Source organism: Mandrillus leucophaeus, unplaced genomic scaffold, assembly GCF_000951045.1.
Source record: "Mandrillus leucophaeus isolate KB7577 unplaced genomic scaffold, Mleu.le_1.0 Scaffold1714, whole genome shotgun sequence".
Taxonomy (NCBI): Eukaryota; Metazoa; Chordata; class Mammalia; order Primates; family Cercopithecidae; genus Mandrillus; species Mandrillus leucophaeus.
Window position 1 is genome coordinate 28,618 of NW_012101715.1, and position 14,578 is coordinate 43,195.

Sequence of the window (14,578 nt, forward strand, 5' to 3'; positions counted from 1 at the left end):
TCCTTAAAATTATCATTCCTTGAGACTTATTCACCTGCATTTTTTGCTGTAGATTAAAAAACAAAAAACACCACACCACAACTCGACATTCTTAGAGTAGCCAAAAAATCCACGCTAACAGTTTTAAGTGTGCAATTTCTGGACAGCTTTCATGTATACATCTAATATGGAGTTACTAGAACTAAAGAAAAATCAAAGTGAAAAGATGTAAGATTTTATTTTACAGCAGTGAATCTGTAGAAGAAATATTAGCCTAATGTATTGAATTTATATGTTTTTAAACATATTGAATTTGTATGTTTTCAAACATATGCTTAGTGTGTTTCTTTTCCTTCAAGATTTTATAGTGTGGAATGGGTGACCACATACATGGTCTGCATTCACAGTTACAGGTAACGGAGATGAAACTGAGCATTATGGATTTGTGTGTGTGTATATATATATGTGTAGATTGATACACATATTCAGAGATATATACATATATACATACACATATGTGTATATTATATATGTATATATGGAGAGAGAGAGAGAGTAAGAGGGAGAGATGTACCAAATATTATTCCTGTCACCAAAAAGTCATCTTATAAATAGGCTATACAATTACATTATAATTAGCATAAAAGTTATTTTATTGAAAAATCAGTCCTTAGTTATGTTATACTTTTTTTGCATAATGATGTTGCTTTTATTTTTAAAATCTAATTAAAAATATACTTTTAACATCTTGACATTGAGAACATTGTAAGTTTCTGACAGGAGTTCAACCTGAGCTGTGTGGTTTTTAAGGCTCTAGCTTAGAGGCGCACTTGAATGTTGAAGCACCGTAGTCTCCGCCTCATGGCCTGAGTGCCTTCAAGGTCGTGAACAGCAGGAACTGATTCACTTGAGTTTGAGGCAGACCACAGAAGACCACACAGCTCAGGTTTAACCACAGACTAATCTAAATACACATTTTAGGAACTTCGAAGACCCCGGTCTCCTCTCCACCCCCCTTCCTTGCCTCAGACTAAAAAAACACATCTCAAATCATTGAAATGACCAAGAAACTGCTAAAATCCTTCCCCATGGTATTTCCTTTAATGTGTATCTGAGGATAGTGAGAGAAATTACCAGTGTGACTTTAACACAAGAGTAGACACTAGGGACTGTTTGTGCATTTGGCTCACCTCAGGCTTCCAGAGACAATCGTTCAATCAAATACATCCACTCTCCTTTTCCTTCTGCTAGAGACTATATAGATAAAAATTTTTTAAGTCCTGAAGAAGTTCATTTTTTTTTGTATGCGATGAAGAACTGTAGTATGAGTAGTTTCCTTTGTGAAACATGCAGTGAACTTCATTACTTAAAATTAACATTTTTCCCTGTTTTGTTTTCTGTATTGGAACTTACTGTTGTCCACTAGTTATCTTTTTGCCACAAGATAGAAAAAACATAATATTTATGTAAGAGTATGATGGCAGCAGATTTCTGACAAGCCCCATTTACATGGTACATTGTTCCAAAGAATGTTTGAGTAGAAAATACAGAAGCACTATACAAACCTATTATTACATTTGAGAAATCATTAGCCTCAAAGGAGTAATAATGGTATGCTATTAAAACCATGAATACATTTTTAGTATCTGTATTGAAAAAAAAACTTTATAAATATGTAAATTTCTGTTCAACAAATCCAAAATAAAATGCACTAAAAAACTGATATGTAGACAAAAGTTTATTTACACCATACAACATTTTAAATATTTTATACACAGCTGCAGCAGAGAAAGCTTCTCAGAGCTTTCTAGAGAAAACTGCAATAATAAAGATGTGAAATATATTATTCATATAAAAGTGAGATTATTACTTTATTGCATTTAAAGCAATGAAGAATGTAGCTCAACAAACATTCATTTAATGACAAAAACTTTGCTTTTATATTATAAAGTAAAAAGTGTAGTAATGGCCAAACAGACTGTTATAAACTTTAAAAACTGCATAAATATATACATTGTGCTTCATGGTGAAGTTTTTTGAAAACTAAACCATATGAAGCGGTTACAACATGAATCGTTGCTTGAGGTTTATCTATAAAGATTACCTTACAAATCCATTCCACGGGTACTTACAACACAGGATGGTCAGAACTGTACACCTGGTCATCTCTCCACTAGCCTGACTAGTGAGAAGTTACCATATGAAAACACCACTGACATTTGGCACATGAAGGTCCTGACATAAGATAGTCACACTGTCCAGATAGAAATGTCAGGCTTCCCAAGTCTTAAGTGTCAGTGCAATAAATTGTTTTGTCTCTACCTCAGTCCATTTTGATTTTGTTAAACTTCTGTTTGAAAATCACCCTCTTGCACATCCAGAGGCAAATTCAGACACTTCTCCCACTCTGCCGGCCTCAGTTCCAAAGCATCCTTTGCCTCTGTGTCTAAGACATTGATTGTGGTGTAATGCGGGTATTCACTGGGGTTTTTGAAAGTGTCCCATGGATTCTTGTTTGGTGCTGGGTTTTCCTGTTGAGAAGAGGGGCAAAGAGAGTCATTTATGTGAGGACTAGGATCACCGCTAGTTGAAGTTTCCAGGAAGAGAGCGTGTTTGTAATCTTAATCCAATTTCTATGATGCAGAGATGACTTGAAAATATGGCCAACTGCGGGAAATAGTTTTTGATTTTAGTTTTATTTCATTGAACAAACTGATGAATACCTTCTCTAAGTTACCCAACAATTTTCTAGGAATCAAAGGAAGTGAACACTAGTATAGAAGGCAAAGTAGGCGATGTTTTGTTTGGGGCATGTTGTGAATTGTCAGTATGGCCATATGTTGAAGTAGGAAGGAGAGTTAAGTCACCACTAAGATTAAATGTAGAAAATGTAAGTATTGTGACAGAAATTTGGTGAGATTAGCAGATTTGAGGTCTTGTGGGGCATATTATTTAACAATAAAAAGTCACTCAAGGTAACAGTATTTCATTAAATAATTTAGAACACTATGCCTAGTTTTTCTCAAGAAATTAACATTTTAGAATATTTAAATGCTGCTATATTCTCTTGTTTTGTGGGTCTTTTTGTTGTAGAATACAGAGATTCACTAAAACTAATAATTATTGAAGAGATAAAATTTAACTGTTTAAGTACTTTTTTAAACTTCTAATTGTATACCAATGAATTCTATCAGGTTTGAAAGATGTTTCCCTTTTGAAAATCACTGCCTTTTAATTTCTACTGGCTCTTTATTTATATTTTTCAGAATTATTAAAATGATCTTAGAAGCTTAATATTCCAATTTCCTTTTTATTTTTCATTATAGAATGTCGTGTTTAGTGAGAATATTATAGTTGTTGAATGTAAACCTTCCCTGCTCCCCAAATCTGGCCTTTAACTGATTATAACTAATTATCAAGTGAACATAAAATAGGTACTTGAATTACTATCCAAATTCCACTCAATATATTAAACATCATCTTAAACTATGGCTAAGAAAAGCAATCTGTAGAAATACTTATCATACTTAAGCCAGGTGCAGTGATGTGTGCCTGTAATTCTAGCTACGTGGGAGGCTGAGGTAGGAGGATTGCTTAAGTCCAAGAGTGTGAGACCAGTCTGGGCAACATAAAAAACCCAAAACCAAAAACCAAAACAACAACAAAAACACTTATCACAACTGGAAATTAAATTAATAAAATATTTAATGCATGAGATGTTTTCAGCACTGATTAAACTTACTCCCGAGAATATATGGGGAAGAAAGGTTAATAGTAAACATTTAATAAAAGGTTAATTTTTAGGATGTGTGGAGGGAATTAATTAATTCTGCTTTAGTCAAGTGTTCTAAAGTCTCATGAATTATAGTCTTGTAGCTCTCCCTCTACCTTATCCTTCCTTTCTTTCCTCTCCCCCTACCTTATCCTTCCTTTCTTTCCTCTCCCCCTCTCTGCTTCCCTTCAATCAATATTTATTTATCAGCTGCTCTGTGCCAGACACCATATTAGCTACCAGGGAGGATGAAATCATAATCAGCATGGTCCACTAAGAAGCTCAAGATTTAAAGCCTGATACATGCAGGTCCAAATTCCAGTTCCTCCACTTCAGATGAATGCGATTTTAAACAAGTGATTTCATTTTTCTGAACCTCAGCCTGAATATCTGCAAAACAGAGATATGCTTTATATTGTGGGCCAAGGAGTTGGCAGAACATGTGGATTAATGCCTACTTTGTGGGGTTGCAAAAATACAAAAAATGAGGTAACCTAGAATAATGCCTGGAGAATTTAATAAACACTCAATATATAGTAGCCATACTTATTACAGAAGGGTTTATAGTTAAATGGAGGTTAAAACATGTTAATATTTATATCTATCATCTAGGAAAAGTGCTATGGGAATTCAGAGAAGGGTAGAGAGATGGCTTCTTTATATGGGAAACACATAAAACTTTCTGAGAAAAGTGACATTAGGGCCAGAATAGAGGGCTGGGCTTGGCCATGAACATATATGTGTGGTTGGAGGTCTGGTGGCTGAATGGCACACTGGGAAGTAAAAATCCAGAGAGCATGTAGATGGGAAAACCATGAGAACAGTGACCTATCTATTTTAGTTGGCATAAAAAAGAATAGCAGAAAAGTAGGCAGAAGGTGAAGTGGAAGCCAGATCGTAAGAGATTCTGAATGCCTGGCTACTAAATTTGGAATTTATTTTGTAGGCAATAGGGAGATGTTGAACGTTTAGGGGCACCTGAATCATCAAACATCAACTGAAAGGCTTACTGTTTCAAATTCTGCTGAATCAGATCCATAGTGGACTCATTTATCATAGACAAGGGTTGTGTCTATAGGAGATTTCTGGGAATCCTTAGTTTGACAGAAGGTCCAATTAGCTCAATCCTGAAAGAACTCACACTGTTTAAAGTGTTAGCTCATTTGCTTGGAATATATAGGGGTTCCATTATGTGTGGAACAGATATGATTTCAAAGATCAACCATTAAGGATATGTGAACTAAAATGGCCAATTTTAAACTTTGTCAGAAAATCTACATTCTAATTTCAAATGTTATTATTGTCACTACATGACCTATTGAATTCCTGAGAGGTTCTATTAGTGGGTAATACATTAATTCTTAATTCATAAATTCTGGCTTTCGGCTAATCTTTAGCATCCCAAATCACTCCCAGCTCAACTGGGGTTCTCATTATTATTCACAAATGTGTGGATGCCCTTTAGGTTACAGCCTTCTTTAGTGGTAAAAAAACTACTGCACCCAGAAGTCAGAGTGGGAACAAGATCTGCAGGGAGTAGGGAGGGACCTCGTTGTCAGCGTATGGTACCCAGGAGTGACTCATCCTCCTGTGTGTTGGGTGTGATAAGAGAGGAGCCTACAGATTCTCATACTGAAAAGTGTAATATCGTCAATGGTCCAAGTAAATGATGAACTGTGGAGCAGTCCAAAGGGATCATTGAATTTGGTGGTGAGAGCTGTAGGTGCCAGGAAAGGTTTCAATGGAGGTATGAATCTTATGATAAAAACTTCAAAGTTAGTGTAAGTCTCCGAATTTATGCAGCTGTTTTGTGTTTATGTATGTTTTGCACTTGAGTACAGAATAAGGAGCTGTAGTTAAACAGATGCATATTTGTTAAAGGCTCAAAAATTACAAATTCCATATAAGCCAACGTGCACGAAGCTTCCCAAAATGCTAATTTGGTCTTAAGCTGCATCAGTAGAAATAGGATGTTCGGTAAGCAGAGTTCAGAGCCACCCAAAAATATGGCAGGGCTGCCTGAGCATATCCCATAGTTCATGGATCCAGAGCACACTGGCTGTCCACTTGTGGATAGGTCCCTTCCTCCCTTCATCCATCTATCCTTTCCTCTTTTGTCCTTTCCTTTTTTTCTTCCTTCCTCTCTCTCTTCTTTCATTCCTCTCTCTCTTCTTTCATCCCTTCTTCTTCCAACCTACCAACATTTGGGTATGAAGCAAAAAGGAGTATGCTTATTTTTAAAAAGTAAGAATTTGCAAAAGCTACTTGGGGGAAAGAGATCTTGACTGAATGGTTTGTGAGACACACACAAAGTAAAATAGTTTCTTCTCTGGATATAAGTGTCTTCTCTTTTTTAGTGTGATTTAAATGTTTTCCTGCCTGGAAGCAAGGAAAGGGACTAAATGGTTTTTTGGTTTCTCTTTGATTCCCCAAATTCTATTATTCTATGTAATTACCATCATTTGCAGTGCCAGGCAGGTGCTGTGAGTTAGCAGCCCAGAAAAAAAAAAAAAAAAAAAAGAAAGAAAAACCCCTTTATTCGAGATTTTAAAAAAGTCTTTCTCCACCCAATTATGCAATTTTTCATTAATAATGTGCCACTACAAATTATGTGACTAAATTAAGGATAATGAACTCACTCGTGCTCATTATTAATCAAAACCAAATAAGGAAGTTGCATTTTTTTTCTCTCTCTTCTCAGATATTTAGGATGACAGTCAAGCAGCAATGACAATTCTATCCTCTCCACTCCTAACCTTCCAAATGGTAAATATTTATAAATCTCTTCTAGAAGAGGCATGCTGCTGCAGAGATGTGATGTAATTAGTAGACTATTTTTTGTTGTCAGGAAACTGAGATACAGATAGTTGTGCCATTGATGATTTAATACCCAGACCATACAACAAGGGGAAATTACAATCATATTATAGCAGTTAGCCAGCTGTATCTGTTGCATAAGACTTTTAGATTTGTAAATATAACCCTCTCCTTTTCTAAGTAATGAAGTTTCTTCAATTATTTCATTGTTAGATTTTACTATTTCAAAATGTGTAGCTAATGTGTTTAGGTCTAATCTCAATGGTGTAATTCTCATTTGCATGCTAGCTAAAAATTGATAGCTTTCTATGAGGAGGAGTAGAAGAGGAAGATCCACTCATTATGAATGAAGTGTTTTCTATTTGCCTAGCATTTGATTGGTGATAACAAATAATACATGATTCCTACTTTAAGGAGAAAAATTGATGAACAAGAAACTATTAAGAGACCAATTAAGAGTTAAAGTGTATATTTCTTATAGCCTTCCTTTAACACAGATTGAACAATCATAGCTATACTATAAATCAATAGCAGCCATGATAGCTTACTACAACCGGCATTGTACCAGTACTGAGAGGAATAAATGAAAAACATAAAGATATATAAATGCTTACTCTTTAGCTCTTCAGAAGCTAACATTACTAATCAGGAAGCTAGGGCTAAGTCTCATAAAATACATATGGAAGAATCACTAGATTAAGAAGGTGACCAAACATCATCTACTTTAGAAAAATATGAATAGTGATGTCTGGAAAAGAAGACGGACCATCCAGGGACTGCAAAGAGTATGAGGCAAAGAAAGAGCCCCACATTTGGGCGAAGGAGAAGAGCTGGTGTCAGATGGCAGTCCCAGCTCTATGTCTTATAGCTGAGCCTCAGCTTCCTAACCTATAAGGTGCTTCCTAACCTACTTGCTTTTGAAAGTGTTGTAATGACTGAAGATACATATTAATTACTGTTTTCTATGCTCCATTTAGGAGGGTGAAATTGAAGTTTAGAAACCTGAGCTGGGTAACTTGCTTAAGATCAGATAGTTCTCGATTGAGCTTTCAACTAGTATACTGATTTCTAGAGTCCTGGTCCAGCACTCTTATAATTATGTAAACTTCTGTGAAGCTATGAGTATGCCATAAACATAGTAATTGTACAAAGTTATTTTATTTGATGAAGTCCTGTACTAAGATTGTAACAGTGTGAATGAATGAGCAGAGAATGGTCACAGTTAATAACCAGAGTCCCCAGTGTTGATGTGTGTACGAAAATTCCTACCAAAAAATAAGTAAATCTCCTGGAGACAAAAATCTATCACTCTGGTTTCAGGTAACAACTTCATATACACAAAACAATTACATTTATGTCAGACATTCAAATGAAAATGGAAATATTAACCCAAAGGGATATTCGAAAAGAAAATTAATTTTAACTCTGATAGTAAAATGATCAGATGAAGCCAACATAGTTTTGATATGTAACCAATTCTAACTAAAGCTTATAAATGAGGATATGTGAAATATCAATAAAATGCCTAAAGATTCTGCCATTCCTAATTTGTCTTGGTAGACTTTCCAAAGTACGTTTTCGAGGCTTATACTTTTTTTTCTATGTAGGCTCGTTTTATGTTCCCACGATAAGGAGGTCCTGGAAGGCAGGAATAATATCTGGCATCATGCATCTTCTACTCAGGCATTGAAGCAAAGCATACTTACCATACTGCTCGTATTTGGTATATCCCGAAATCTGTCCAAAGTTTGAAATTTCTGATTTAGCTCTTGAAATAGTTCCATATGCCTCTTCCTTGTATGCATGACCTTCTGCAAAAGAGAACAAGATAGCTCTCATCCCCAACTTGATGTATGTTTTTCAAACAAGAGATTCAATATTTTTGCTTTAATAATAAGGATAATCAAGTTTGGCAGGAACCAGGAGGTCCTACAAGATGCACAAATGCAAATAAGTTGCACCAAATCATTGTCTCATATTCAGCACTTCTTACACATTAATAATTGGCTTTTTCTTTCACTTACAAGACTACGAAAAAAAAAAAGGTTTTCTTGTGGGTACATTAAAAATGTACCAGTCATTTCTGAGTAAGTTTTTCATTATTCAAAAGTTAAAGCTGTTTTACAAAAACAGTTATAATATTTTTAAAATGTTAAAAAACTCGAACTGGTAAAGCACCCAGTCCCTGATGTTTGTCATGGGAAATATTACTTTTTTATGTCTTATTTCTGTAAACACTAAAATCCTAGTTGGCTGTACTAAAGTGGGAGCAAAATCCCAAACCCTGCCATTAAGGCTGAATCAAAGCACTAAAGTGTCTGAAATATATGTGGGATGTAAAACCTTGCATTTTCCATGTGCATAATGATTAAGCTTCATAAGAGGCAAATCTGACCCATAGATTTCATCAATTTGTTTAAGAGATGGTACAGATTCTTAACAATTAGGGTTCAGAGCATAAATTGTGTGGCTGATATGCTTCTAAAATCACAGATACAAATATATTCATACTTCTCATCCCTGGTTACACCCTTTTCTCCCAACTTCACCATAACTCAACAAATGGAGTCAAATAAAAATGACCTTGGGGTAAGTATCATGGGGTGAATCTTGTTCAATTACAGATCATTTCAGAACGCCAAAGAAGAGTTAGATAATAAGTACCCTGTATTTGTAATTGTTATTTTAAAGGAGAAAATGTCTTCCTCCGTTTTGATTTTTTAAAGTTCATTTCAGAACCCCAAAGAAGAGTTAGATAATAAGTACCCTGTATTTGTAATTGTTATTTTAAAGGAGAAAATGTCTTCCTCCGTTTTGATTTTTTAAAGTTAAAAATCAATATTTTGGTGATTCTCCAAGACTATGCCTTCATATTTTGTAAGATTTTACTGTATTTTAAGCATATGCCTCATAACTTACCATTTGTTCATGTGGTTTGCATAGGTATATTATATCTATGTTTAAGCTAGAATTTGAATATTTGGTCCATTGTTTTAATTAGCAAATATTTTCAAAAATAAGGATTTGTTTTGGAAAAAAATACATAGTTGGGAAAGCTGTAATGCCTAATTTCCTTCTAAAAGACACTGCAGAGAAACACTTTACCTCCTTGAGGAAAAGGAAAAGGGCAAAAGACAAAAACAATGGAATCTTTAACACATTAAAAAAGCCTGTTCTCTCCTATGCAGGTTTAATTTCCTGTATTTAATAAATATGTATCTAGGCAATACATTGTTTAGCTCATTTCTTTCCTTTCACTAGCCTACTTTTATGTGAGAGATTTCTGTCATTTTATGTCTTGCAACAATCAGTTTCTGTCTTTGCTCCTTTTGGCTCTAGGAGTTGGCTGTGTGAGAATCAGGTGTTTGAGGACAAGAACATGGCAACATTACTCATGATAGGGACATGAAACATAGCAAGCAATTATAGAGCGATTAACTTCCCATCAGTTTGGGGGAGAATATACAAAACAGATTTGCAGGATTAATAGAGAAACACCAGGCAAACATAATTTGACTAGTGATGGCTTGTGGGGATTTAGGAGAGAGAGGATTTGCATAAGCAGCTCAATGGGGAGATTCTGAGGACCCTGTCAGTTGCAAACATAAAGTAGCACATTCTTTCCTTTGGGAGACAAACACTTTCAGGCAGTACCAGGTTCTAAGACACTGATTAAAATATGGATTTGTGTATAAGGAACACTTAAAAAAAAAAAAAAACTATTGTAGTTAGAAAACTGGATCTGCTTCTAACTTACAAATTTCATTTTTCATAATAGTGAATCTTTTTATATAGAGTTATTTTCTTCTATGGTACAGTAGGGGTGATGTACTGACATTTTTCTAGAGATATTTTATTCCATCATTCACTACATACTTACGAGCATCACATATTGTGCTAGATGCTCAGGTAATGATGTTGCACAAAATCTGATTGAGTTCCTGATCTCTTATAGCTTGAAGTCTAATGGAGGACACAGGCATAATAATTCAAATAAATGTAACACTGTAAGTGTGATAAAGAAAACATATGGTGCTGCTATGAAAGTGATAGGATAATTTGCTAAGATAAATCCAAGTGAGGCAATTCCCTCATTTTAATATATCCATTTTTAATTTGAAATTCCTCGAATTAGTGATTCCCATGGTCTTATTTGTCTATCCTCTCTTTTCCATTTTCTAGGATTCAGAAAATTTCTAGCTCAATTTTTAAGTCTATGCTGGAATCCCCTCTTTCAATGGGATCTTTCCTTTTCAAGTACAAGAAACTCATTCTCTTCTAAGAGTTGATGCCAAAGGCATAGCACCCTTATTTTGAGATGAGCATCTGATTTTTGTTTGTGAAGTCTCCAATTATCCTTCATCTTGTGAGGAATCTGACTTGGCTTTGGGGAACTATACCTTCCCATGTTCCTGGAAATGTCCGTTGACATTCCTACTATTCTCTGGCCAAGAGGTGAATTATTCTGTCCCCTTCCAACAGTTACTTCATTAGTCAAAGTCACCTAATGTTTGTTGCTGCCAAATATACTAGATAAAGCATTTTTAAGAAGCAAACCAAGCATCAAATACATTCCATGGGAAAAGAAGATATACTAGCTGATTGGAGGTTTTATAATTATATTCTGATTGAACGGGTAGTACCTAATTCAGAACTGGGTGGATCATATTTCAAATAATTGGATTGCTATGAAAGTCTAAAAAGTATACAGGAAAAATATAAAGGTATGCTGGTCACCAATATTGTATAACCAGAAACCATTTTGATATTTTCTACATGGGTTTATTAAAGCTATTAAAGCTCAAGGACACTGAAATGAATATGGAAGCAAATGAAAAATGTGTATGCTGAAATATGGGGCCCTTGCTACCTAGAAACATGAATGGCAAATACATTCTCATGCCAAATATTCATTCTAATTTGAAACTGCCACCTTGGCACTGCCAGAAATAACCATAGCAATGATGGCCTGGATTTCTGGCAGAAGTATCACATTATAGCTCTCACTGTCTCACTGACAACTCATGTCTCTGACATGAACTCAGTTTGATTGTCCATGCATGATTTCTTCTTGTTCATAGACTCAAGTAGATCACCCAGCCTTTAAAATAAAGAAGATTCCATTGATAAGAATGCCAGCTTCACAGTGAATACTGGAGAGTTTATAACCCAACAATATTCTGGGGCAACAACTTAGGTGTGGTTTTAGTTTTCACATGTACTAAAGATTTCCTCTTATTTATTTACTTGTATGAGTATTTATTTGTAGCACCGATGCCTATAATGAGTTGCCACTTGCTTAGAAGTTTTCATGCTTATAAATCTATTGGTCTATTTCATTTGGCTATTTTTTTATGTTTAGTGACATTAGGGTTTATCCGATTGCCTTTTTCTTTCTTTTCTAATTTAAGACCTCTGCTTTTTAAAGAAATCGACTTCTGTCAAAAACTGAACTTATAACTGAGTTTTCAAAATGTGTAATAATGAGAAAATTCTAACCTGTGGATTTTCTATTTAAATAAAGATATATTCTGATTGACAATATATACATATCTATAGAATTCAGGTGGCTGTCAAATATTATATGCATCTTTTGCAATAAAGATAAGAGCATGATAATGTTTCCTTGCATTCATATTAACATCACGCAACAATTCTGGAAGCTGCATATGAATCCCCATCCTGAGAGGACCACCAATCTAACTGCACAAAAAATATGTTCTCCCAAGTAGCTTATTTCAAAAGATCCCTTTCCTTTTATACATTTTAAATGCAAGAGAATTAGTCTGTGTAGCCCTTTAATTGTTGATATTAGAGAGAAAGTGATGCTATAAAATAAAGCACATTCATCGTATTTCAGATATTTGAGAAAAATGAGGATGGAAAGCCCCCTGTATGTCTGGAGTACCTGCTATATCCCAAGAACTCTCCTAGACCATTTAAATACTTGGAATATGTCAAGTCTGATAGCATATTTCTCCAAGTTGGATCTAGAGAAATGCATATTTAGATCTCAGTTGTATCACTTTTAAGTTGTGTGGTCTGAAGTGTAAAATCTAATCTCTTTTTAGTCCCAGTTTCAGTAATCAGACTTACCTTGCAGGGTAATTTTGAAGATTTAAAAAAGGATATAAAACACTTATCACTGGGCCACACAGATAAAAGCCACTTAAGAAATGGCAGCCATTATTATCTTTCTTAATCCTCACAATAACTCTGGGAGGTAAAGCCATTATCTCCACTTTACTGATTAGAAAACTTAAGCTCAAGGAGGCTAAGTAAGTTTCCCAAGCTCACACAAGTGGTGAGCAAGCTGGAATTCTTTCTGAATTCCACATCAATTCTCTTTGCTTGCTGCTATCTTAGATGTATCTCATAGATCCAGGGAGCACTCTTCTTTAGACTATTCAGGTGTGTAATTATGTCTTGTTATAATGGAAAATGAGACAAAACAATCCAGGATGGGCTAGGTACTCTCTGTAGTAAGCCCATAAACTCTACAGATATTGACCACCCTGCAGGTATTCCATAGTACTGCAATTATATTTTTCATGGCTGGTCTTCATATTTTGTCTCTGAACAGTTCCTGGGCAATTACTTATTTGTCTGTATATCACTGGCACCTAGCACAGCATTTGGCATTCAGCAGGTGCTCAATAAAAGTATACTGAATACCTTAAATGAACAAGACAGCACAGGCATATAGGCCACGGAAGGTGACTGCAATATGGAAGGCCATTATAAATGTCGTCTTCTCTTCTTCTAAAAGAGGTCTTCCCAATGGAAGAATGGCTCATTTACTGGCCCCAGACAAGAGCTTTGCCTCCTCATTCTGATTTTATTGTGTTCCTTTCTTTTCAATACAAATGGCTTATAAACGGGCTTAGAACAAACTGTTTACAAATTTTCACTTTAATTCATAAGTGTGAATCACAGAGTTGAAGCTTAAGTCTGAATTATATATCAGAGAGGTAGTTACGGTATACAGATTTTAGAAGCTGAAATAAATTGTTAGAGAAAGTTGGAGAAACTCCTAGCCATTAACTTTATAGTATGAGGTCTGGAAATCATGGGCTCATGGGAATTATAAACCAGTTTCCATGAATTATGTTTTCCAGCCTTAGAACTTTATACACCTACAATGCCATTGCCCATATCTGCTAAGATGAACCTGTAGTTCTTCTTCTTCTTTACTGGTTTGCATGAGTCCTGCAAGGGGTGGAAAATTGTGACAACTTCCTCCCCATCGTAAGGGTCATGGCCAACGTTTCTAACCTCTACCACAAAAGACAAGGGTGGGTTAGAGAATTTCTTTATGGCTGGCTTCTAGATAAAAAGGTATGGGAAGGTTAGAGTAGTATTTTTTAATTTTTTTGACCTGTTTTGGGGAAAAGAAGTTCTCCTTACTATGATCCGATTTGGTGAAGAGGAATTCTGGTATCTATGACTTACGTTGGAGGAGAATAAGGGGCCAGTGACAGGAGGGAAAGAGAAGATCAGAGAGATCCTGGTTCTGAGGTTGCTTCTGAGGCCTTTCAATGTTCTTAGTTCAAAGCACTCAGTATGCCAAAGCACCATACTCTGGGGTATCATTTTCTGAGCCCTGTATTCCTCTCTCCAGAGTAGGTTGTTGAATATTAGCCTAAAGTGAATGTCAAAACTCATATTAAGGAAACAATGCACACTAGGTTTTAGCTTAGTTCCTAAAGCAGTGTTGTGAAAGGGGGATGATTTCCTTGGCTGGAGTCTCAATGTTTCCCTCACATGGAACTATGGAACTTGTAGACCCATTTTCAGTGTCTATGTTTCTTTTCTTTTCTTTTCTTTCCTTTTTTTTTTTTTTTGAGACGGAGTTTCACTCTGTCGCCCAGGCTGAAGTGCAGTGGCATGATCTTGGCTCACTGCAAGCTCTGCTTCCTGGGTTCACGCCATTCTCCTGCCTCAGCCTCCCGAGTAGTTGGGACTACAGGTGCCCGCCAGCATGCCCGGCTAATTTTTTGTATTTTTAGT

At 35.5% G+C, this 14,578-nt stretch overlaps 1 protein-coding gene across 1 annotated transcript in view; it reads right to left on the reverse strand.

The window, feature by feature from the left end:
* Window positions 1-1,699: 1,699 nt before the first annotated feature.
* LOC105537373 (brain-specific angiogenesis inhibitor 3-like) overlaps window positions 1,700-14,578 on the reverse strand; it is a 162,953-nt gene continuing 150,074 nt past the window's right edge. Inside the window, exons 15-16 of the mRNA XM_011976946.1 lie at window positions 8,275-8,379; window positions 1,700-2,510 (exon numbers count right to left, since the gene is read on the reverse strand). Of these exons, the coding sequence (XP_011832336.1) occupies window positions 2,322-2,510; window positions 8,275-8,379 (294 nt within the window). The 3' untranslated portion in view covers window positions 1,700-2,321. The remainder of the gene's footprint in view (window positions 2,511-8,274; window positions 8,380-14,578) is intronic.